This window comes from Stegodyphus dumicola, chromosome 5, assembly GCF_044657685.1.
Source record: "Stegodyphus dumicola isolate Sdum_Otavi_A_Nest chromosome 5, ASM4465768v1".
Classification (NCBI taxonomy): Eukaryota; Metazoa; Arthropoda; class Arachnida; order Araneae; family Eresidae; genus Stegodyphus; species Stegodyphus dumicola.
Genome location: NC_140772.1, coordinates 183,109,100 through 183,136,383, shown reverse-complemented (window position 1 = coordinate 183,136,383; position 27,284 = coordinate 183,109,100). Strand labels below are relative to the sequence as shown.

Below are 27,284 nucleotides of genomic sequence, written 5' to 3'. Positions count from 1 at the left end.
TCCCATTTTTACTTCCTTGTTTGAAATAAAGGAAGTATTACAATTGCGAAAATTTCGGGCTTCAGATTTCAACAGAAATATCCATTTTGATTATTTTTTGTGTGAAGATTGTTCGTACGGACAGATTAAAGAATTCTTAATTCCAAAACTGGATTGTAAAATGGGTTCAAAATGGATTTTTTTTCGTGACGTCTGTACGTACGTACGTATAACTCCAAAACAATTAGCCATATTACATTGAAATTTTGTATATGGGACTGCTATAACATCTAGTTGTACAGCTATCCTTTTTATTAGAATCGGCAGTACCGAACGTCTCCTTATATATAACAACCCACGATACCCGTCTTGCCCTTATTTTGGCAACTGCAGGTCGTAAACATATACTTCCAATTACAGATTTGTTTCAAATAGCGAATATTCTCCTTTTTTTTAACTGATACGTGGAGAAATTTTATACTCATTATGAAAAAATAAAATTTTAATATGTTTGAAAAATGGACCGGGATATTTAATTTCAAAATTTCCAGTTTCGATGCCAGTTTCAACTTACCTTGAGGGAAAGCGTAATTAAGTTAAAATAATTCGAGGTAAAACGTTTAAATAATGTGGAGCAAAAAATTGCATGTAATTGAATAGGTCATACAAAGAAGTCATGTGGTGGTTCACATCAGATTTTTTTCTTCCCTAAAATAGTAGCGTTTAGATGACAGTGCTCTTATGACAATGCAATGTGAAGTATCTTCACTAGTCTAATTCGATTTAAATCTAAGCAAATGCTTTGCTGCATAGGTGGTGCTTTTCGTAATTCCCACACACAAGAAAGTTTTCCTTAAAATGTCTTGCCGGAAGGCATGGTTTTTCTAAGGCAGATAGTCTCATGTGCTTTGCCATGTCCATGCCATTTGCTATCACATCAGTATTTTCTTTCTTCCGTCTTAATTCGTGTACTCTTTCGAAAGTCCTCTGCGGTGTTTTTCTTTTCCAACTTCTTAGTGTTATTTCTTCCAATTCTGAAAATTTTCGCATCATCTTCGTAATCACTGCAGCGATCAAATTCTCTAGTTCTTCGTATTGATGAAATCCTGTTTTTGATGATACGTGCCTTCTTTAGTCAAAAGCAAATTCCGTTTGGGGAAACATCTCGTCCTGTATTATGTACGGCACGTTGCAACCACGCAGGAAGACATACTACATAAACGATACGTTACAACCCAGAATTTAATAGGAAAACGAAATAAAGCTACATATAATTATTTACATTACTAAAAAGCAAATATACTTGGCTCTGACTGAAATTAACTTCAGTTCACCACACTAGACTGCATGTTCTTAACTTTTCTTCTGAAAGACCTTCACGGTTCAGAAAATAAAAAGTGGATGGAACAGCATCATTTTAGCACAAAGAACAGTTAGTCCAGAAGGGCTATTAGTTTCAAAACGGCATTTTACGTTGGATCACTAAAAGCATCATTTAACTTTTCAAATTGTTGCCACCAAATATTAGCCCCCTGTGTTGTATTTAAAGAAATTAAATAATGAAGGATCTACAAGAATGTATGTATGTTTCTGACATTGTGAAAAAACAACGGTATCTACAGCCGTTAAATTTTGAATAACGTAATCCTCCACTCGACCATGAGCACCTGGAAGCCCGAATTTTGAATTTGTTTTATTACCTATTTCATATTTTGTAAGACTTTAACGAATTTTTGAATAACAAACTCAACGATTTCAAAGCGAGCAATGGCAACATTGTACGAAAAAAAAGCACTTCTATCTCCAGCGCGTGAGACTGTGTACCGGAAATTCTAAAGATATGCTGTTTTTAATTATTTTGTGATGTTGCTGATAAATTGAATTTTATGGAATTTAAGTACGAAGAACATGATATTTAATAAATAAAGGAAACAGATAAAACGTTAAAATAAAAAAAATAAAAAATAAAAAAATAAATAAAAGGGGGGCCCCTTTGGGAGTAATATAAAATTTGAAAGCTTTGATTTTTTTTTTTGGGGGGGGGGAGGGACATTTTGTATTTAGTTCTCCTTCTTTAACCTTTTGATAGTTATCAACAAGCTCAGTTCACATTTCAGTTACGCATCGTAGTGAGAGTAAACGAACACAGATTGTATTACATATTTACAATTGACAGATATCGCGTTTATTTGGGAAGAAAGAATTGCTGAATCTCGCAACCACTGAACAACAGATGCATCCTCTGAAAGTGTTTTAAAGATAGCTTCGAATAGATTTTAGGCTTAAAATGTCTTCTTCGTACAGCGTGAATCCAAAACGAATGTACGGCTTGTCAGGAAATCTAGGGTAAATAGCAAATGCAATTTTTGACATATTTTTCGTTATTAAATATTTTTGTTTTTGATCAGTTATACTAGAAAGTTACAGTTCACCATTAATTTTTTAAAAAAATATAGCCGAAAAAAAATTGTAAATTTTCAAAAATTCCAAAAATTTTTAAAAACAACTTTCTAAAAATTAAGATACAATGACACGCCGAACAAATATTAATTTAGAAGTCAAACAACAAAAATCAGCGTTATATTTTTCAAATTTTCACAGGACTAGTTTCGATGGTTTTACCGAACCATCATCCTCAGCTGCAAAAGCGCAAATGAACGAGCTAAGATATAATGATTAGATAAGATAAGAAAGCCTGGACAGGAGATAAGCTACTGGCGCCATGTGTTGATGAAACCAGAACTAAAACATAATTTCTTACAGGCTGAAGGCAAAGATGGATTGGAATTAGGGCGTTAACTAGAACGGAAAGTTTTTTTTTTTTGATAGCAAGAGGGATTGAAAAATTAGCAACGCCTTCGCCGGGAATCGAACCATGGACCTCTGGAATACGCGCCCAGCGTGCTGACTATTACACCTCGCAGACATGGCAGCCATATGTCTTCATGTAGACTCATAGCCATATGGCAGGTTTTGCCTGTAGGTGGGCTGGGGGCTAGTGCTCAGAACTAACTAACTAATCTCGAAGGCATGCTAAGAAAGCGGGAGATACCTTATAAACTCCTTCTTTTAAAGGGCGACTGGGCATTAGGGTACCCAATCGCCAAAGCCTTGTGGTAAAGAATCATCATCCAATACCTTTTTTAGTTCGGGCATCTTCTGTAGAGACATAACTTTTTTTTTTAAAAAAAAAAAGCGGGAGGACATGAAAAATGATCAATGGCCTCACCGGGACTCGAACCTGGACCTCTCGAATAAGCGCAGAACGTGCTAACCATTACACCACGAAGGCATGCTAAGAAGGCGGAAGAAATATCTTATAGCATCAACTGTTTTGCAGTTCATTCGTAGCATAGCCAAGGGCAGATTACCTTACAGTAATTAAGTTTAATTTGCTGTTTAATTTTTCTTAATCTTGTATTTTCCTTATAAAAACAACAAAAGCATAAATTTGAACTAGGTAACTGAATGTTCTTCTTACAGGTAGAAAAACAAACATTTGCTTGTGATTTCCGTTATTCCCCTTCCATTTATGATTAGTGTCTGATTTTAGTAGAAGTTAACTAAAATCCGAAGAATAGTCATTGGTCTTCATTAATACAATGTAACACGTTTTTCATTTTAGTGAAGAATAAATCACGAATTTAAATAAAAAAAAAAAAGATCAAGTAATGTTTTTGTCTTTATCTTTAACTCATATGCATGCACTCTTTTAGAAAGAATAAAATAAGTGATGCAGGACAGCATGTACGGCAGAGAAGCTATTATTGGAGAAATAAAATCTATTTCAAAATCAGCTGTTAACAAGTTTAGGCTTTTATAAATTTCTTTTCTCATGAATAGTTAATAAATGCTCGAACTAGGGTTAAGAGACTGAACTGTAAGAAAAGGGAAATGTCATTTTTCTAATTAGGAAGCATATAAAAGAAATAACGAATTGAAAATAAATATATAAATTAATAATTTTAGAATTTTCAAAATCTTCTCTTATTTACAAAAACAATATTATATTATAAGCTCAGACTTCCAAACTACAAATTAAAATTGTACAGCTTAATTAAAATTCTAGAGAAATCTTTAAGGAAGATTCAAATTTTCAAAAAAAAAAAAAAAAAAAAAAAGAGTCTTCAAAATGTATGCAAATTTTTTTTTAAAAATGAGGATACGTGTAAAATGACGACACAATGATTTAAAAAATGACGAGAACAAATTATATAAAAAGAATTAAATGATAAAAATTAAAGGACAAAATTATATAAAAATTTAAAAAATGGATGAATTAAAAAAAATGTAAATAAATTCTTAAACAAAAAATTTAAATACTTAAAACAGTGAAAATATTTTCCATATATTTTTCTTGCACTTGAACTTTCGTTCGAATGGTATGCAGTAAAATATTATGAGTTGTGATGTAGAGACATTAGGTATTTTTTGGAAGCAGGAAAGATAAAAAATAAACAAACGCTTTCGCCGGGAATCGAACCGCGGACCCCTGGAATACGCGCCCAGCGTGCAGACCACCATATAAGAAGGCAGGAGAAATAACTTAGTGGACGAGGTGTGGTGTCCCCACACTTTGGTAAGGAGTAGTTGGGGTAATTTGCTATACTCTAACATTGAAATCTATGGCGTTTACAGCACTTAACTGTTTTAGTTATTTAAATCAGGTAGTATGCCAGTCGTTAGATTATGAAATTCACAGCTTTTGTAAATAAGTACAGGCCTCGGCCACCTATGACTCGCGGGTCACTGAGAGATCTATTTCATAATTTCCAGTGACCCACTTGGGTTCCAAAAATAAAACATAATGTATAAAAATAAATTATAAAACATTAATATTAAATGAGTACTTGTAGAATATATAAAAAAATTCAACCAAAAATAAATAATAACAATAACATTTCTGTTTGATTGCAAAGTTACAGTAACGAATATGTATTTTTAAGAACTGTAAGAAAATTTTAAGAAGGAATCGATAAATTTGGCAACGACGAACCGTAATTAAAAAAAAAAAAAAAAAAAAAAAAAAAAAAAAAAAGGCTTTCCCATTCTGCCAGCGTTAGGCTCAACTTATAAATGCGAGCAAATATTTTCATACATAAAATTTATTTTAAAAAAGAACAGGAGCAACTTAACTTGGTTTATTAGATTACGGCAAAGCACTCGAGGGCTATCTGCCTTAAGGGAGGGATGCCTTCGTGGAAGACTTTTTAAGGGAAGCTGGCTCGTATACACGTGGGGAAAACCACAAAAACACCCATGCAGCCAGCCCGTTCGCTGGATTCGAACCTCGGACCGAACTGCCAGTGTTCAGCGACGTTACCGCTCGTCCGCTGGTGGGCCAGGAGCAATTTAACTACAGATAATTCTGGTGTTTGTATTTGTCTTAAGACAATTAACTATAAGCTAAACTTGACTAAATTGACATCACACGTCATCAGGGAAGACAATGAATCGAAGAGGAAAATAAAGTTCATTTTGAGTTATGTTTGTTTTTATAATAATTTTAATTAAAATTTTTCTGTTTAAAGTGCATTTTAATTATTTTCTCAATAAAATGTACCTTATTATTCATCAAGAAAAACTGTTTTAAAATGAAAATACCACTGACCTGAAACGTCTTCTTAATACTCACATTTTAGCTGATTTTGACTTGCAGCGAAAAAAGGTAACAAACGTCTAATTTAACGTGTCTCATAAAATCAGATTTTATTGTATTTTATGCATTTATTCATTCATATTCTTGTTTTTGTATAAACATCTTTACTTTGGTAATCCAGTAAAATTACATTTTCCTAAAAATATTAATATAAATAGCGAAATTAAATTTAAAAAAAAAATGAGCGTTTGTTTGGCATTGATTTCAAATGAAAATCCTTCGTGAATTTCAAGTGCTAACGAAATGATACTTTTTATGTAGAAATAAATAATACACTGCATATACTTTAGCCCATAATTACAGGCACTGTAATTTGCTCTCGTAAAAGGGAGTTTCTATCGAAATTCAATGAATCAAGAATTATTCTAAAGTTTAACTCCGAGAAAAGTTTTTTTTTTTTAATTCGACTAATCATTTGAAATTGATTAAACATGTCATTTCAATTCCCGTTTCTTCGACTGTTCTGCGTAAAAAAACGTAGTCGAGAACTGTTTTAGAGATTTATTTTTGCTTTTAATAAATACGTTTACAAGTACATGCATAATTTTTATAAACTATTTTTGTACATTTGCGTACGGTTTTTTTACGAATAAATTCTGATACAGTTTTAAAAATTAGAATAAATCTTATCAATATTCACTAAAGCAATTTTATTGAAAAATATTCTATTAATAAATCATATATTTCAAATACGTTTATCATTATGTGGAATCTTCACCTTTCAACCATTAACTTTATGTACAAAAAGTATTCAAAAAATTATTAACCAAGTTGTATTATACAAAGGTTGAGTTTCAAGGAACCAGTAAATAAAGGGACCAATCCCTTTATTCGAGGTTCAGTCTTGGTGTGTGAAGGTGCAGTTGCCCATCTCTCCCTATTTTTTGACTTCTTTGATTTGTTTGCGTTTTAGTTTATATGTTTGATCAGATAGCCTGGCTCAGTAAAAGTAGGCGGCCAGTGTAAAACTGATTCAAAATCCGGTTACGACAAGTGTGTGCTGATAACGACCACGTGCTTCTGAGACTCCTTTGCCAATGATTTATTTTTCTTCTTTTTCCCCTTTCTAGTAATTTCGTTCTCCTGATGAGGAGGAACCTTTAGTTGCCCTCGAAATCGATTGAGTGTTTTAACTTATGTACGCTTAATACAAGGTTGTTATTGCGATTTTAATTGTCACATCGGCGTGTTTCTCTTCTATTGTAATTATAAAGCTGTTGCATGCTTTCAGGCCTGGCTATTTTTTTAGCTTTTCCTATGCTGTAAGGAAATTTGTAACTACTTCTTTTAGAAAATAATATTTTAAATCTGAACTAATAGACAATTTTAAACACAGAATTTTCTTTTATAATTTTTATTGGTGTAAATAAGTAAAATATACTAAAATACCTAAAAACGAATTTTTGAAAGTTTTTGCTTAAAATTCTAAGTTGTGCTGGTTTTTTAAGATTATAGGTGAATATTATAGCATATTTTTTATAAAAGAGTTTTATTTCAATTATATTTCACAATACATCGTAGTGATAAACACTTTTAACACCTTAATAATTTTTATACATTTATTGTAATGTGAAAATTGTAAACTGTAATAATTGATTGTGCTAACAATTTATAGTGATTATTTTTTTTTCATTTAATTCTAGTTCTGTGTAAGATTTTTTTATTTACTGTGAATTTAATTTATTAGCCCAAAGGGGCGGTAGCCCAGAAAGGCTATTAGTTTCGAAACGGCATTTTGCACTGTTTCATTTTAAACGTCCGTTTCACTCAGTAAATTGTTGCCGCCAAATATTATCGCCTTGTATTATATTTAAAGAAATTTAATAATGAATAATCTGCATGAATATATGTATGTTTCTCGCACTGTGAGAAAATGACGGTATCTAGAGCCATCAAATTTTGAATAACGTAATCCTCTATCCGAACAGCCGAATTTCGAATTTGTTTTAAGCCACTTCATATTATGTAAAACTTTACCAAATTTTTGATTAAGAAACTCAACGAGTTCAAAGCGAGCAATGGCAACACTGTACGGAAAATAACATTTTTATCTCCAGCTGGGAAATTCTAAAGATATGCTGTTTTCAAATATTTTGTCATACTGCTGTTGAATTGAATTTTGTGTGGATTACGTGCGAAGAACATGATATTCAATAAATAGAGGTAACACACAAAGCGTTAAAAAACGTCCCTTTGAGCGTAACATTAAATCTGAGTGCTTCCAGATTTTATTTATTTATTTATTTTCATTACACTATTCATTACAAGTTTATGCTCCGAATTTTATGAATTATTAAAATAAACAATCATCTTATGATGTTAATAATTAATGATTACATGATCAAATAAATGATCGTCTTGTAATGTTATAATAATTTTAAAAACCGCTGCCTGAAAATTCTCGTAATTTTTTTTTTAATATATCAGATCTTGTTTCATTTTGCTTTATTTGTTTCACAGCTTCATGTACTATCATTCTTATTTAATTTTACTTTATTTGTACTTAAAAGTAAGTTAATAAATTTTGTGTTTAGAGTTTTTACTGTTTTAACAAATTAAAGATGTTTATACAAGAATTACGCGTGAAAAGAATGCGCAAAATGCAGTAAAAAGTGCTTTAAAGAGATATATCAAATCTTATTTGAAAAAACGGTGACTTTCATAACCTCATCACTTATACAACGTATCACTTTTAATAATTAAAAACAATCATGTGATACAAACGCCATAGGTTTCAATGTTAAAGTAAACCAGATCGTCCCTACCCTTTCTTGCAGACATGTGGGTGACGCACGCCCCGCCCACTGGATTAGTCTATCTCTTACGAGGTTCAAGGTTTCTTTTAAGGTCCATGCCAGGAATGCGTCAGACGGTTTTCTCCCTCCTCTGCGAAATGGACTAACCCAAATGGAACGAATTCTTACCGGTTTCTCCCTACTCTGACGCATGCGGCTGTCCTCATGACCACATTTGGAGGAGTAGGGACAATTTGTTGAAGCTTTAGCGATGGTTGGCTATTGCATCGCGTATAATTGTCAAGAAAAAGCTGGTGGTAGTGCCTCATTTCACAAGTAAGAATTTTTAAATACTTTTATTTTTGAAATTGAGATTCATGTTTAAATACTTAGCATGTTTATCAAGCATAGTTAACGCTTCAAATAATTATAAAGCTGTTGCATGCTTTCACGCTGCCATAATTTTTTAGCTTTTCCTATGTTGTAAACGAATTTGTAACTTCTTTTAGAAAATAATATTTTAAATCTGAACTAACAGAAAAATTCAAATTTTTCTGTTAGTTCAGATTCATATTATTACAGATTTTTTTCTGATTTTCTATTACAATATTTACGTTTTTTATTAGCGTTAACAAGAATACTAAAATACCTAAAAATAAATTTTTGGGTAAAAGTTTACAATTGGGTGCCCCTTGTTTTCTGGCGATTCTTTTTTGACGCCAAGATCGGCGCCAGGAAAACACAATTTCAAGATGGCCGCTACACAAAACCTAAATAAGAAGTCAAAGAATTGCACAAACTCTGTGTCCATGTACACATTGATCTGTTTTCACTTAAAAAAACATCCCAGAATTGCACAAACTAGGCGTTGCGCACTGCTTTAAATCTGACCATGTACACATCAATCTACTTTTATTAAAAAAAAAAAAAAAAAAAAAATCAGGAGACTAAAGCAAAGTCAAACTATCATGGTAACCAGAAATGAGATTTCATCGCCAAAATTTTTCAAAAAATTGTGGCTAATCGAAGGGGCACCGAATTCTACACTAGAGCCAATTTTTGAAACTTTTACTTTAAAATTTATAATTGTTCTGCTGCTTGATATACAATATTTCACAAAGCGTTTGTCATAAAGTTTTGCTCGTTTATGTTTATGTTACACAACTTTCGAGCTGTAAATTATATTCGTTCTCTCTCTCCTTTTACTTCCTTGTACGAAGTAAAGGGACTATTGTAATCACGAAAAATTTTAGGTACCGTATTTTAAGGAAAATATCTATTTTGACTGCTATCAAATCAATTTAATGATGCTTTTGCGTGACATCTGTATGTACGGACAGAATAAAGGACTCTTATTCCCTCCAAAAATTTTAAAACCGATTTAAAATGGATTCAGAAGAGATTTTTTTCGTGGCGGCGTCTGTACGTACATAGTATGTATGTATGTAGCTCACTTAACTCAATAACGAGTAGCTCAGAGCTTTGAAATTTTGTATAGAGGATAGCTATAGGATGTAGTTGTGCACCTTCATTCGTACATACGTATGTATGTATGTATCTCGCATAACTCAATAACGAGTAGCTCAGAGCTTTGAAATTTGGTGTAGAGGACAGCTATAGGATGTAGTAGTTGTGCACCTCCGTTTCGGGGACCATCGGCTTCACCAAAATTAAATAAATATAAATAAACCCACTCTGCTACTCGGCTCCGTGAGCTCAGTTTTTTTATTCTTATATGTTGGTTAATTGTGCATTTTTTGCTTTACAAATGATTGAATTATATTGTTCTTAACTTCCGGTTAAGAATTTTATGCCTTGTGTTGGTTGTGCATTAGCACTGAAGGCGTAATGAGTACGTTTCCTCAAGCACAGAATTAAAGAATCATAAGTCAAAATTTTAACTACGAAATCTTTATTTAATAAAATAGGATAATTTTGCTTAACTTAAGCATAACAAAAAAGTAATAATCTTCACAGACATTAAAAACTGAAGTATCGAAAAGGAGATAACTTACATAGGATCATCATCAGTCCTAAATATCAGGCTTACCTATTTTAGGCAATAAGAAAAAAGAAAACAGGAACATACTTGGACATAGTACCTGAAAAGAGAAAGTACATTATTGCATTAGACCTTTGGCCGGGTACAAGTAGCTAGGGTGAAAATCAAAAATACTGCATTGCACACGAACTTTACTTTCTCTCGCCAATCTTGGCGCACGTTCGTTTCGTATGGCTTTCGAGTTTCATTATGCAAAATACCTAAATTTATGCTAACAATGCCCCTGTTTTGCTAATGAAACTCATATCAATTGCAATTCATTCCTGCAAAACTGAAATTTAGCTTTAGAAATTGGTTTAGTCATAATATCAGCAACCATTTGCTCTGTTGAAAGATAAGCAAGTTTTACTATTCCTTTGTTATTCAAGTCACGTATATGATGAACTTTTGTATCAATATGTTTTGTGCGCGAACTGAATTTTTCAGATTCTACAAGTCTTATAGTAGACTGATTATCTTCAAATACCTTTATCGGTAGAGTTTGGGGTAGATTGAAATCTTCTGTTAGTTTTAATAGCCATAATAGTTCTTGCGTAGCTTGCGATAGTGCAACATATTCAGCTTCTGCTGAGGATAAAGAAACACAAGTTTGTTTTCTTGAAAACCACGAAATACAGTTTTTTTCCTAATAAAATAACACTTCCTGATGTAGATTTTCTATCTTCAATATCTTGTCCCCAATCAGCATCTGAATAAACTGTAATATTAGGTTCTTCACTGAACGAAATTTGTAAGCATAGATTCTTTGTCGTGTTTAAGTATCTAATGATTCTTTTAACAGCATTCCAGTCCTTTTGACGTGGATTATTACACCTTCTGCTGAATATGTGAGTTGAAGCTGTAATATCTGGTCTTGTGATAGACGATATATACGAAAGACTTCCAATAGCATGGCGAAATTTATCATTTGAAGTTAGGAGATTTTCTTCCTTGTTTAGGTTATAATAGTTTGTTTCCATTGGTGTGCTAGCAGGTTTCGCTTCTTCAAGTTGAAATTCCTTGACAAGTTGATTTATTTTATTTTTCTGTGATAAGAGATAACTTCCATCTTCCTTGCGATTTATTTCCATGCCTAAGAAATATTTAGCTTCACCAAGATGCGTTATTTGGTAACGTTTCTTTAAATCATTTATTGTTTGAAGAATTAGTCCTTCTTCTATAGAACTTATTAGGATGTCATCAACATACACTATTAAATTAATTCTTTTATCACGAACCACTTTTTTGAAAAGACACGGATCTGCTTTGTTTTGACTGAACCCAAGATTCTTCAATGTATTTTCAATTTCTGCATTCCAGCACCTAGCTGCTTGTTTGAGACCATAAATCGACTTCTGTAATTTACAAACTTTATGTCTTTCTTTAGGAACCACGAATTCTTCTGGTTGTTCCATATATATTTCTTCATTTAAGTTGCCGTACAAAAAGGCTGTTTTAACATCTAGTTGATGTACCTTGGCATTATTATACGCTGCCCATGCTAAGAAAACTCTTATCGCTACTGTGTATATATCGCTATTATAGTGTTTCACTACTGGTGAAAATGTTTCATCATAATCACTGCCGTATTTTTGAGTAAATCCTTTGCCTACTAAGCGTGCTTTGTATTTTATATTTTTACCAGTTTCATCATATTTTGTCTTAAACACCCATTTGTTGCGTACTGCATGTTTTCCTGGTGGTAATTCTGTAAGTGTATAGTTTTCATTTTCTTTTAGAGAATGTGTTTCTTCTTGTATAGCCTTGATCCAAACTTCTTGTTCACGTTTTGGTAAGTTTAGAATTTCTTGAAAGCTTTCTGAATCTTTATTTTTAGATAAGATTGATTCTTCGTCTTCTGCTTTATAAGAGAATCTTTCCGGTGGGACCCCTTTGGTTGATCTGCTAGAAACCCTTCTTTCTACATTTTCTTCACATTTAATTAACTCTTCAGAACTTTTTGAATCTTCTGTAAAATCATCGCCAATAGATGTTTCTTCATTATTTTCTTCATCTTCTAGCGAGTTATTGAAGTGAATTAATTCTAAATCATTTATCATCTAAGCATTATTTTCTGCATGCTTGTCAGATAAAGACGAGGTTTCGGAAAATTTAACAGTTCTACTTACTAATATTTTCCTTCCACCTACATAAATCCTGTATCCCTTACTTCGTAAATCGTATCCTACGAATATTCCTTCTTCGGCTTTGTTGTCGAATTTACGCCTTTTTTGTTTGTTCACGTAATAAAATGCTTTACAAAGCCAAGTAAATAAATGCCAAATACTCGTAAGTGACTTAAGTTTGTTTTCTACCATTCCACAATTCATATGGTGTTTTATCTGTGGCTTTAGTTGGTAACCTATTTTGAAGATATGCAGCAGTAGCTGCTGCTTCAGCCCAGAATCCTTTCGGTAATTTAGAGTTTATTAGCATAGCTTTTGTCATTTCTATTAAAGAGCGATTTTTCCTTTCTGCGACGCCGTTCTGTGCCGGACAATAAGGAACCGTAGTTTGATGAAAAATGCCGAGTTTCTTTAAATAATTTTTAGTAGTTACGTTACAGTATTCTGTACCGTTGTCGGATCTGAGAACCTTTATTTTCTTTCTAAATTTATTTGTTGTCGATGTAACATACTGTTTAAGTTTGGCGAATACTTCATCTTTTGAAGTAATAAAATAAATTTGAGTATAACGCGAACAGTCATCAATGAAAGTTACGAAATATCTTTTCCCTCCTAAGCTGTTGATTTCAATTGGCCCACACACATCTGTGTGCACTAAATCCAGTGGATTTTTAGATCTAAAACTAGTTTCGCTTTTACGCAAGTAGAACATTCCACACTATGAGTGCATTTGGCCAAGTTTAATGCCGTCTGCCAAATCATTTTTCTCAAGTGTTTATATGGCATCTATATTTCTGTGGCCTAATCTTTGATGCCATTTTAGTACACAGTTCGTATTAGAACATGAAGCATCATTAGCTAAGTATGCTTTCTCGTCAATTGAGTTTACGGTGAATTTATATAAACCTTGCTGAGCGTTGCCGTCGGGCTACGAGTATATTGTTACGCTTTATGTAACACTTATTACTATCAAATGTAACAATGCAACCTTTATTCGTAACAGATTGAACAGAAAGTAAATTACTATCTAAACCTGGTACATACAATACATTTTTAAATTTTATTTGTGTAACCTGACCTTTAAGTTTTGAACTTTAAAATATCCTTCACCAATACCATAAAAATTTAATTTAGCACCATTGGCTACAGTTACTATTTGTTTATTAGAGCCATTTAACTGAGACAAAAAATTCTTATCACTCGTCATATGAGTTGAGGCTCCTGAGTCGATAACCCATTCTTGCGTTTGCGTGTTTTCATGTTTATTTTCCACTATTAGAACTTGATTAAACTGAATCTGCGAATTTTCAGTTTCAATACTTTTAAGATACTTATTTTCTTTTAAGTTTTGTTATGTTTTCTACTTTTTGCGTATTTGCTATTTGGCATGCATTACTTTTATAATTTTGAGAATAATTTCTTACTTTACTGTTATTTACATCTGTTTTCGGGGAAGTTCTAGCGTTGCGTTTAAAATGAAAACAGCCATTTATCGTATGGTTATTTCTCTTACAATAATTACAATATCGTGTAACATATTTTGATTAATTTTCGCTTTTACTTTTTAAAGCAACTGAGTCGTATTTTTGAACTTTCTTAGTTTCCACACGGCTACTATACTCATCTATTAGTTTATTTTTAACATATTCTAGCGACAATTCAGCTTCCGATTTACTTTCTATTGCAGTTATTAAGGAGTTGTATGAATTTGGTGAAGAACATAGTAATATTGCTATTAAATTACTTTCTTTAATTTCTTCACCTATACTACGCAGCTTTTCAGCCAATTCTAGTACTCCTTTGATATGTTCCTGCAACTTTCATTATATCTAATGGAATATAGTTTTCTAAGAAGAAATAACTTGTTTGTTAAATTTACACGTTCGTGGACACATTTTAACTTCTGCCAAACTTCTTTTGAAGATTTACTATGCAAAACATGGATAATTTGCGAATCCGAAATGTTTAAGCATATTAAAGCTTTAGCTTTACGATCATTCTTTAACCAAATATCAGTAACAGTTTCCGGTTTTTCTTCGAATACATCATCATCTAAACCTTCTTTTATTAGAAGTTGTTCTATTTTAAATTTCCACACTGAATAATTTTCATCTGTTAATTTTTCTATACAAATTGATTCTTTTAGAAGAGACATTATTATTTGTTACAATTATTCTTATAAACTTTGTAACTAGTATTTTCAACAAAGAGTTTTTAATACTTTATGCCCCTGGAATCTTACAACATTACAAAATTTCAATTTTAGATAGAAGCATTTTCACAAAACAGTTACTCTAATCAGTCTCATAATCTTTTGTTGGTTGTGCATTAGCACTGAAGGCGTAATGAGTACGTTTCCTCAAGCGCAGAATTAAAGAATCATAAGTCAAAATTTTAACTACGAAATCTTTATTTAATAAAATAGGATAATTTTGCTTAACTTAAGCATAACAAAAAAGTAATAATCTTCACAGACATTAAAAATTGAAGTATCGAAAAGGAGATAACTTACATAGGATCATCATCAGTCCTAAATATCAGGCTTACCTATTTTAGGCAATAAGAAAAAAGAAAACAGGAACATACTTGGACATAGTACCTGAAAAGAGAAAGTACACTAATGCATTAGACCTTTGGCCGGGGACAAGTAGCTAGGGTGAAAATCAAATATACTGCATTGCACACGAACTTTACTTTCTTTCGCCAATATATATCTTGGTGCACGTTCGTTTCGTATGGCTTTCGAGTTTCATTATGCAAAATACCTAAATTTATGCTAACACCTTGTAAGGATTATATTAATTTATCTAACAGTTAAATTTTGAGTTAAACTTCCTTTCCAATCATTTTTTAATTTCAACTTACAACTTCTGGCCAGAACGTAGTTTTAAAATCACGTTTGAATGCAAATGGAGGAAGAGCGGTATTTAACCATGAAGTTCTAGTCTTAGTCAGAGAGGATCAGAGATTCTGGCTATCACGCGGCCGCTTTTTTAGGCTACTTTGATGCAGTTCATTCTTTTGGTAAAGCATCTTTCGTTGTACTTATGCAGGTAATCCTCAATGTAGTCAGTTTTTAAGTATTTGTACAGCAGCTTAGACGTAGAAGTGAGCTACTTTGATAGTCTGCAGTATCTTATTTTGAACTACTTTATGAAGGTTGATTTGGTGACCGAAACATAAAATAGCAACTAACGCATGCAGGCGATCCATAACACATAAAGCAGGCGATTTATAACACAGTGATCGGCCTTGTAACTATAAGTTAGGATTGCCTCTTTCGGTGAAGGTAGAGGACTGAGTTTTTGCCTAATAAAACTTAAAGGCCGCCTACCGAAACGCTAGCTTTGCCGGGTGCATTCTTGATATTGTTACGAAATGTACAGGTGCGGTAACATGGCTTCTCCGCAAAGCAGTTTTAGGGTTGTCATAAAATGGCAGTTGCCACATTTGGCGAAATTTGCCACATTTGGAGAAGGGCAAAGTTGCCACATTTGGCGTAAAATCGCCCATTTGGCGACAAAATTGGTGATATGCCATGGACGGATGGAGAACCTTCTGGAACGAATTCTTACCGGTTTAGCCCAGAATGTTTTCGAACACAAGCCGAAAGCTATATAAACCCTGCTAGTCCGTAGTCAGAGTGTGTGTGTGTTTCTTCGAGAGGTCGAGTGAGAGTGCCTCGTAAAGTGCGAGATAGTCAGTATCGAGTTGGTGTCTTGTCTAACGAGTCCCTACGGAGTCGATCGAGTTGACAGCCAGGCAGCGATTGCCGAGTGGGTCGTCGAGCTCATCGAAGGAGTCTCTTAGTGTATCGCAGTTAGTGCATCGTTGAGAGAGCGTGTTAAGCTCCGGGAAGCGTAATGGCAGATCGCACATTGAGTTGAACACTGTTAGGCGAATTTCGCTTACTGCGCATGCTTGATGATGTACCTTTGGCGAGGGGCGAAATATTGGCGACTAAGCAACCCTACGCTAGCTTATTCGTGATTTCCATGGCTGTCGAGTGATGTGTACAACTGCAATGTTGTTGAACTTTGTTTATTAGTTATTTTAACTTCCATAACGATTGCACTTGCCTATTTTTCTTTATTTTAGTTTGTCAATAACAGTGCATTTAATATTTGCTAACATACGTTGTGCGTAATAGTTCGTTATTTAGATGTAATTTGTTTACATGTTATAATTCAGTAATTGTAAACTGGATTTTCTCGCTAAGTTTGTTAACGTATATTCCGCTTTCGTTTTCTTATTTCAAAGAATTAAATAAACAGCATTAAGGAATTATAAAATTTCTTCAATGTTATGTACAAACACTTGCTATATTCCTCCGTGTTTCTTTACGTATGTACGAATGGAACGTATGGTAAATCCTGTATTTAAGCTGACTTCCTTTACCCATTTTTTGCACTCTTTAATCGAATTTATACTTTATCGTATCATTCAACTTTCCAGTTGTTGGAGCAGTTCAGGAAAAAAATCTTAGGTACTTTTCCGTTTCGCCGGCGCAAATCTCGCCAAGCAGACTTTGTTGGCGACAGCATACAGTATACACATAAAAAATGTTAATTCTAAGAATTTTTTTTATTTTGAAGGCATAAACATTTTAATATGGTTTAAAATTTTGTAAAAAGCCAATAAATAAAGACAATAAATTTGTAAAAAGACATTAATTTAAGAATTTACTATGATTTCATGGTTCAAAATCCTGATTCGCCGGTTCGTATCACGTGACCCCAAGTGATCTCATCTCACGTAAACTACGCTACTAAAATCTAATTCGCTCAGTAATTATCTACATTAATTTCAAGTTAAATCTTAATTTGGAATACAAGTTTAAATGCAAGAATTATTTCAATTCATACGAATAGCTTACTCAGAAATTATGTAAAACCGCAGTGCTTTACTTCGCTAGTGCATTCTCATTAGAATTGATGAATTTAACACTTGATTTCGCCTTCGGATTAGCGGTGTAATTGCGTTCTAATTGACTTAGAACTAATTGACTTATTACCATGAATTGTCTTAGGGGATAAAATTTAAATATCGTGTAAAAATTCTATATGCCAGTATTGAAAGAAACAATCTGATAAGAATTGGCTTCAACTTGTTTTGAAACTGAGGCGTAAAAGGTTACCAGCGAAGATATTTCGTCTGGCATCAGTTAAACCATTATTGGCGACTTTATCGTTTGCGCCGGCGAAACGGAAAAGTACCAAATCTTATTTTAACACAGTAATTACTTTACACTGCACATATACTCTACGAAGATATAAACGCCAAATTTGTTTACAATCAGATGGCGGTACATCTACCATATACCGTATTTATCTTCTTTTCAAATCGCGCCAACATAATAATTACGCCAAATTTTTTTCTGGGCATACGCAGTATGTGACATTCGTTTAACACTGTTCAACTCAATGTGCGGTCTGCCATTACGCCTCCGGGAACGACTGAACCTAATAGTCGGGAGCCGTGCTCTGTGTGTCGTCGAGTGCATCGCGAGTTGTAGCTTGGAGAGTGTCCAGAGTACGTGGAGTTCCGAGAATGACCAAGCAGCGTCGGGAGCTGAACTCTGGTGCTTTGCAGTGAAGCTGTCTCTACCGTGATAGCTTGATAACCTTAAAGCTGTGCTGATTGTGTAAGCGTGTTTATAGTAGATCCTCGACGACTGCAAAAATGTGTTTTGGAGCTGTCCTGACAATACTGGCCAATAAAGTGTGTTTCGATACTTCATCAAGTGTCGTCGTTATTCACTCCAAATCCACACGAACCCCGCAAGAACGTGAAGGAAGATAATAACGTAACAATTGGTGTCAGAAGAAAGAAAAACGTAACGACTGTTGTCAGAGGTGAGATTTGCGAGTAGATGCCAATGATCTGCCTGCAGAGGAAAGACATGGCGGACGAAACGAAGACTTTGATGGACCTTTTAGCCGAGATAAAAGCCGGATATGAAGAGATGAGGGCTGAGATCAAAGCTGGACTGAAGGAGATCAAAGCCACACTGGAAGAGAAGAACGCCGGACGGGAAGAAATAAATGTCGGCCGAGAAAAGGTGCGAAAGCAACTCCCACAGATAAAAGTGGAGCTTATAGAAGAAACTGGAGCCATAAAAGAAGATGTGGATATGAGAGAAGTGGCTTCTGAAGAATCAAAAGATGAAGAAATGAATGAAGTAGCTAATGAAGTTTAAGATCCAGAAATGATGGATGAAATATCTAACGGGATTAAAGAAAAAGAACGAAATCATGAAGAAATAAAAGACAGGAAAGAAGATTTTTGATTCTCACGTGCCTGAAGTAGAGATAGAAGAAAATGAAAATGCGACTATCAAGTTCCTAGAAACTGATAATGAAGTTATGAAAACGCAGTCAGCAAGTGTTGAACCATATGAAAGTGCATGTGATGCAGAAATGGGAGACGCTGATGTACAACTTAAATAGTGTGCTCCAATATTGCAAGAAAATTCACTCACCTCGCAAATTATGTGTTCGTCTCCATAGTGGTTATTGTGCAGACAAGGACTTGATTCTAAAACAGGATGCTTCTGTTTGTAAAGAATCGGGTTCCGTTCATGAGTCTGATGCAGAATTTGAAGCTGGTTCGCAGGAAATGGGGGGAAACGAGTATGTACCAGCTGCAAAAAGTACCGAGGTGAACTGTATGCATGCTGCGAATGAACTACAGAGTAGTGAACAAACTGTTTCACATCTTCCTGTGGATGATAAATCTGAAAGGACTATATCTTCAGATTGTGATATGCAAATAAGAAATGCATCTGAGAACTGCAGTGGAAAAATATTTGACCCGGGTATAACATAATGAATAGACTGAGACTGAAATTCATTCAGAATTTTAATTTGTATAATTTAAAATTATGTGTTTAATTTGTGTATATAACTTGTACATAGTGTAAATTATTGTTTCTTTAGTTATGTTATTTGTTTGTTTTCTTACGTTTTGTTTGTATCGAATTATGCTTCTGACCAAGGGTTGTACTGCCCGGGACGTGCAGTCTTTGGGAGGGGGCTGTGTTACGAAATGTCCAGGCGCGGTGAGATAGCTTCCCCGCAAAGCAGTTTTAGGGTTGCCATAAAATGGCAAGGGGAAAGCAGGGTTGCCACATTTGGCGAGAAATCGTCCATTTGGCAACAAAATTGGCGATATACCATGGGCGGATATAGAACCTTCTGGAATGAATTCTTACCGGTTTAGCCCAGAATGTTCTCGAACACAAGCCGAAAGCTATATAAACCCTGCTTGTCCGCAGTCAGTCAGTGTGTGTGTGCCTCGTCTAGAGTGCAAGTTAGTTAGTATCGAGAGTGTGCCTCGTCTAGCGAGCTGTGCGGAGTCGATCGAGTTGACAGCCGGTCAGCGAGTGCCGATTGGGTCGTCGAGTGCACCGAAGGAGTCTCTTAGTGTATCGCGGTTAGTGCATCATCGAGAGAGTGTGTTGAGCTCCGGGAACGACTGAACCGAAGAGTTGGAGCTGTGCTCGTTGTACTGCCCGGGACGTGCAGTCTTTGGGAGGGGGCTGTGTTACGAAATGTCCAGGCGCGGTGAGATAGCTTCCCCGCAAAGCAGTTTTAGGGTTGCCATAAAATGGCAAGGGGAAAGCAGGGTTGCCACATTTGGCGAGAAATCGTCCATTTGGCAACAAAATTGGCGATATACCATGGGCGGATATAGAACCTTCTGGAATGAATTCTTACCGGTTTAGCCCAGAATGTTCTCGAACACAAGCCGAAAGCTATATAAACCCTGCTTGTCCGCAGTCAGTCAGTGTGTGTGTGCCTCGTCTAGAGTGCAAGTTAGTTAGTATCGAGAGTGTGCCTCGTCTAGCGAGCTGTGCGGAGTCGATCGAGTTGACAGCCGGTCAGCGAGTGCCGATTGGGTCGTCGAGTGCACCGAAGGAGTCTCTTAGTGTATCGCGGTTAGTGCATCATCGAGAGAGTGTGTTGAGCTCCGGGAACGACTGAACCGAAGAGTTGGAGCTGTGCTCGTGTGTCGTCGAGTGCATCGCGAGTTGTAGCGTGGAGAGTCTCGAGAGTATGTGGAGTTCCGAGAAAGACCAAGCAGAGTCAGGAGCTGTACTCTGGTGCTTTGCAGGAAGCTGCACCGGTATTGCCTGACATCGTGAAGGCTGTGTCGCTGATTGTTCCAGCGTGTTTATAGTAGTTCGTCGACGACTGTAAAACGTATTTTGGAGCTGTCCTGACAATACTGACTAATAAAGTGTGTTTCGATACTTATCAAGTGTCGTCGTTATTCACTCCAAATCTACGATCCCCGTACCAACGTGAAGGAAGGATATAACGTAACAACTGGTGCCAGAAAAAAATTACGTAACAGTATGTTAGGTATTGTGTATAAGAGTTGAAGTAGAAAAATTTATTAATTATAAAATTGATTTGTACTCCGAACAATCGGGACGATTGTCAGTTCAGAATGACCGAATGTTATCAGCCGATAGATGGCATTGTAGAGAAGCCGTCGATAGGGGGCGCACGATGAGCAATCAAGAATCGGGAAGCGAGGGAATGTGATTAAGGTTAAGAATGTTTCATAATGATATGTATATATTTACTGTAATAATAAAGCATTTATATAATGCAAGAGTTATACCGATTGAATGAAAAGTGAAAGCCCAACTTACCCTAGCCGTCCCGAGATTAATAACGGAGATTAAAGCTAACACGTACAAGGAAGTCATGTGGTGTACACATCAGATTTTTTAAAATTATAGATGAATTTAATTTTAAGCATTATAATTGATCAAAAATAAGAATATTTAAGAACGAAATATGTATATATATAATCAATTATCTTTTTTTTTTTTTTTTTTTTTGTTGTTGTTGTTGTTGTCCCTAGATTTCCCGATAACCCACAACTGCGCTCTTTATGGATTAAGGCTGTACGAAGAAAAAATTTTACGCCTACAAAGTATTCGAAGCTATGTTCAAAACATTTTTCAGAAGATGCATTTGAAAAAGCAGGACCAAGATACAGAATTTTAAAAAAAAGTGCTGTTCCATCCATTTTTGATTTTCCAAGCCACATTGTTCAGACAACAAAAAAAAGCAAAAAAGAACCTGCAAACAGAGAAATCACGACGAATACTTTAACTGACAGGTAATATGCTGTTCTTAAAAGAATTACTGTTATATTGATTAATATTTTTCGCCTATTTAAATTAATCGTAATGATTTTAAGTATTACGAAAATTAATTAACCTAATTTTTTATAATACAACTTTTTTCACATATGTTTATTGCATATAAATTTTTTTTTAAAGTTGTTCCCCAATGTGTACGATAGACCTGATTTCCCAACAAGGTACCAGTGAATGTGCGAGTACCAGCGAATGTGCGAGTACCATTAAATGTGAGAGTACCAGCGAATGTGCGAGTACCAGCGAATGTGCGAGTACCATTAAATGTGAGAGTACCAGCGAATGTGCGAGTACCAGCGAATGTAAAAAAGCAGGACCAAGATACAGAATTTTAAAAAAAAGTGCTGTTACACCCATTTTTGATTTTCCAAGACACGTTGTTCAGACAACAATCAAAAGCAGAAAAGAACCTGCAAACAGAGAAATCACGACGAATACTTTAACTGACAGGTAATATGCTGTTCTCAAAAGAATTACTGTTATATTGATTAATATTTTTCGCCTATTTAAATTAATCGTAATGATTTTAAGTATTACGAAAATTAATTAACCTAATTTTTTATAATACAACTTTTTTCACTTATGTTTATTGCATATAAATTTTTTTTTAAAGTTTTCCCCCAATGTGTACGATAGACCTGATTTCCCAACAAGGTACCAGTGAATGTGCGAGTACCAGTAAATGTGCGAGTACCAGCGAATGTGCGAGTACCATTAAATGTGCGAGTACCATTAAATGTGAGAGTACCAGCGAATGTGCGAGTACCAGCGAATGTAAAAAAGCAGGACCAAGATACAGAATTTTAAAAAAAAGTGCTGTTACACCCATTTTTGATTTTCCAAGACACGTTGTTCAGACAACAATCAAAAGCAGAAAAGAACCTGCAAACAGAGAAATCACGACGAATACTTTAACTGACAGGTAATATGCTGTTCTCAAAAGAATTACTGTTATATTGATTAATATTTTTCGCCTATTTAAATTAATCGTAATGATTTTAAGTATTACGAAAATTAAGTAACCTAATTTTTTATAATACAACTTTTTTCACTTATGTTTATTGAATATAATTTTTTTTTAAAAGTTTTCCCCCAATGTGTACGATAGACCTGATTTCCCAACAAGGTACCAGTGACTGTGAGAGTAACAGCGAATGTGCGAGTACGAGCGATTCTCCTGATGCGTCAAAAAAATCTCTCGATCGAAAAACATATATTGGTGATTTTTCTTCGGATGATATGAATTCCCCTACAAAAATGAAGAAGTTTTTCACTCTTGCTACTGCAAAAATCAAAGAGAAGCAGAAGAAGATAAGATGTCTCCAAAGAAGAAATACGCGTTTAATCCAAAAAGTTCATAACTTGCAGTCGTTAGTTGAATTACTAACAGAGAAAAATTTCAGTGATGATGCATCATCGACTGTAAAGGTATGAAATCTTTAATTTTTGTGCATTTTTCTATATATATATATATATATGTATGTGATAAAAGCACAATTTTGGAAGCACTGAAGTAAGACCACTGAGATGTAGAAGCGTAGCAATGTTGTTTAGAGTAGATACTTGATGCTTAGAGCGTCCATCCATTTTGAAGAAGAAGCAGTGTACGTATCCAAATGATCAGAAGGTTGTTGATGCGTGTTCCTTGATCTATTGCACCAAGATATTTTACTGTACATTTATTTACAATTTATTTACAAGTCGTATGCCACCTGGCATATTTACAAGCGTTATGCCTCCTGGCATGTACATGATAGACATATTCTGCCACCTGGCATGTGAATTGATACATCATACTAGTTTTCTGCCACCTGACAGATACGATGCAATTACCTCGATTAGCGGTAATACGCCCGACATTTTGGCGTGTCCGCTTCCCTTACGTTCTGTAACGCAACTAACCTTTTGTGCGGTGCGCCCTCTGGGCACAAATCACCGCAATCACCAAGGAGGCCAAAACATCCCCCCCCCCGATGAATTACATTCATCTTAATACAATCTTCAATATATGCAAACAAGTAAATGAAAAATATAGAAAATGAAAACTTACAAGAACCTTCAAAAAGTATAAAATTACATATTACACTTACCAATCTTCTAGCAAAACATCTTATATCTTACTATATTGAAACGTTAACTATGAGAGTTAAACTAGAACAAACAAATAAAATTATTAGTACAATAAGAAATGAAAATAATAATAAAACATATTCAATATAAACCAAACACTTAAGTTAATGTTCTTCAACTGGTAAAAGACACAGTTTGGTAATAGGACGTTTAATGTCCCCGTGCACAGTTTTTAGTCTAACCACTCGGACATTATTGTCTCTTCCAGGAAACACTTCTATTACTCGCCCGAGTTTCCAACGTAATGAAGGCATATTATCTTCTTTAATGAGAACCAAGTCATTTAGGCGAATATTTCTGCTAGGCTGTCTCCGTTTGCTACGCTGCTGTAGTTGGCACAGGTACTCTTTAGACCACCGCTTCCAAAACCCTTGGAACATCTGCTGTGTTAGTTGCCATCTTTGCAATGGAGACACTCGTACTTCGGTTAAATCTTGTTCCGGAACAGCTGTTAAAGAAGTCCCTATAATAAAGTGTCCAGGAGTCAAAGCTGTCAAATCATTGGGATCACTGGAGACCGGTGTTATTGGCCTCGAATTTAAGCATGCTTCAATTTGTGCAATTAGAGTTAGAAACTCTTCATAAGTCAAAATTTGAGTTCCAACACATTTCTTTAGATGCAGCTTCATAGATCTAACAGCTGCCTCCCATATACCGCCATGATGTGGAGCAGCTGGCGGGTTGAATATCCACCTTATGTTTTCATTTGCTAACCACCTTTGAAATTCTGAAGCCTTCCGTAACTCATAGGCGGTAAGCATTCCAGATTGCTTTTCACGAGCGGATTTACAGTTGTTCACGAAGCGCAGAACATAAGCCATTATTCCCAGTACTTTGGTTAAATTTCCGTACAGTTTAAGATTTAGCAACGGTTCTGTAGACTCCACAAGTGTTTTCAAAGTAACACATTTTCGTTCTTCACTAACGTTTTGCAAGTCAGCTTCGGTATTCATTTCGTTTATGTGATGTCGAATATCTACTTCTGAAAGCCAGGGTAGCCCAGAAAACTAATCACTATCATTAATTAGAGCTTCAGCATCCATGCCCCTCGTAAGTTTATCAGCAGGGTTTGTCTTCCCACTGCAAAAGTACCAGTTGTTTAAAATTGTTTTCTCCTTGATTTCTACCACACGATTTCTAACAAATTGTTTCCACTCGTTGGCAGATCCCTTGATCCAGTGAATGCAAATTTGGGAATCAGTCCAGTAAAATATATTTCCCTTATCCAACTGCGGAAATATCGATTGCAAATACGAACCTAATCTTGCAGAAATTAATGTTCCCAAAAGTTCAAGCCTAGGGAGTGTTACCCTTTTTAATGGAGCCAAACGGGATTTCGACACTATGAAACTTGTTTTACATTTATTTTTCTTCTTAAATCTAAAATATGCTACGGCACCATAACACTTGGGACTGGCATCAGAAAATATGTGAACTTCTATTAACTTCCAACACATATCACTGAAATACTGCCTGGGAATTTCGAAAAACTTTATTTTTTCAACTTCTTTTAACCATTCCTGAAATATGAATTCTGTATCAAGGGGAACACTTTCGTCCCATTGAATACCCTTTTCCCACATAGTTTGCATTAAGAGTTTAATTCGAACAGTAAATGGATTCATAATTCCTAAGGGATCAAAGAGCATACCACATGCTGCTAAAATGATGCGTTTAGTTACTTTGAGATTTTGTAACTTCTCAAACTGAGATACATCTATTTTCAAATTATCATTGACATTGTCCCAGATAAGACCTAAAACTTTCAACGGTACCAAAGAGTCTTCAGATGTTTCACGAGAGTCAATTCCATTAAGTTTCCATAGTTCATTCAGCTCAGGTGAGTTTGAAACCCATCTACGTAAATTCATACTGGCCTCGCTAAGAATGAAAATCATGTCTTTGCTTAAATGTAAGGCCTTTGCTACATTAGCTGTCCCAGAAATTAAATCATCTACGTAAAGCTCTTTTAACATACTGCATGCCTCTTCGTAGGCATCTTCATACTTTTTTAAATGCAGTCTTACTGTAGCTGTTAATAAATAAGGTGAGCACTTGACCCCGAAAGGAACTCGATTGTGTTGAAGAACTTGTAAGTTGGAATTACTGTGATCGAGATTTGACCCTTCTTCATTTATCCACAAAAACTTTAAAAAATCCCTATCTTCTTTAGCTAAGCCTACCTCTAAAAATGCACGCTGAATGTCGGCACAAAACGCAATTGAATGTACCCTGAGTTTAATGATAATCTTTAGCAAATCAGGATTTAAATTAGGTCCGCTTTCCAAACAATCATTAAGTGATAAATTTCCCTTACTTTTAGAAGAAGCGTCAAAAACTATTAGAACCTTTGTAGAATCCTTCTGCTCGCGCACTACCGCGTGATGAGGCATGTAATACCCCGTTTTCAAACTACTATTTAAATACGTATCTACCCGTTCCACTATACCATCTCTCAAGTGTTCATTAATTATCTCATTATATTTTAAATATAGCTCGCTATTTTTCTGAAACTTATTATTTAAAAATTGTAAACGCTGTTTCGCGATTTCATAATTGTTATTTAAACCTTCAACACCCTCTTTCCACAATAATCGAGTTTCATACCTTTCATTCTTGTAAGTTGTATTTCGTTCAAATGACTCTAAAATTTCTTTATCTGATAGAGATATTTCTTTATCCGAACTTATCCCAATTGCTTCTAATTCCCATAATTTTTTAACTCTTTCATAATCTAAGTCCTCATTTACAACGGTTATATGATTAACTCTTGCGTCCTTACACTTTGATCCTTCGTCCTTGCCTTGAATCACAAAACCGAAAGTGCTTTCTGTTGCGACTAATTTTTTACAAATCTTCACGTTTCGTTCTCCTAAAATTTCCCAAATATAATCCGAACCTATTAATACTTGAATTTCGTCACTCGTACCAGCATTTGCTAATTCTATTCTCTTCTCAAACGCCATCTTTCGTATCCACCGAGAAGGAACTTTTACTTGCCCTAGTGTTATAGAACCAATGACTATTGCGTTAATTTTTATCTTTTTACTGGGATGGCTTACATTTTGCAATACGATTTCTACGATATCATACAAGCGCTCTTTTGCATCTTTGCATCCAAATGTGAAAATGATAAGCGCTTCTTTATTAATAATTTTCAACCCCAGTGAATCAACCACTTCTCGTAAGATGAATGACTTTGTTGACCCTGAATCTAGCATACAACGTAATACCTTTTCGTTCCCCCCTTTACACCTAACTGCTGCCGAAAACGTCTGTAAAAGAACGGAAGTCGGTAGTTTAATTTTGTTATTATTTTCATTACGTAAGAGCGAAAGAGAAGCTTCAGGGATTGGCGTTTGTTTTGTCTAATTGGAAGTATCCGTCTCTAAATCTTTCGATGCGGCGTCACATATTAACGAATTATGTAAACCTT

General features: G+C 34.8%; 1 protein-coding gene across 2 annotated transcripts in view; it reads left to right on the top strand.

Annotated features, from left to right (window-relative positions):
- The window catches only part of LOC118198962 (uncharacterized), a 126,511-nt gene that overhangs the window by 94,916 nt on the left and 4,311 nt on the right, over positions 1-27,284 (top strand). The window contains exons 1-5 of one of the 2 annotated variants that reach the window (XM_085817439.1): positions 8,456-8,709; positions 21,418-21,678; positions 21,842-22,168; positions 22,332-22,640; positions 22,804-23,146. In XM_085817439.1, the coding sequence (XP_085673565.1) occupies positions 8,645-8,709; positions 21,418-21,678; positions 21,842-22,168; positions 22,332-22,640; positions 22,804-23,146 (1,305 nt within the window). In that variant the 5' untranslated portion in view covers positions 8,456-8,644. Of the gene's footprint in view, positions 1-8,455; positions 8,710-21,417; positions 21,679-21,841; positions 22,169-22,331; positions 22,641-22,803; positions 23,147-27,284 lie in introns of those variants that run through there. The other variant, XM_085817440.1, reaches the window with a different exon arrangement.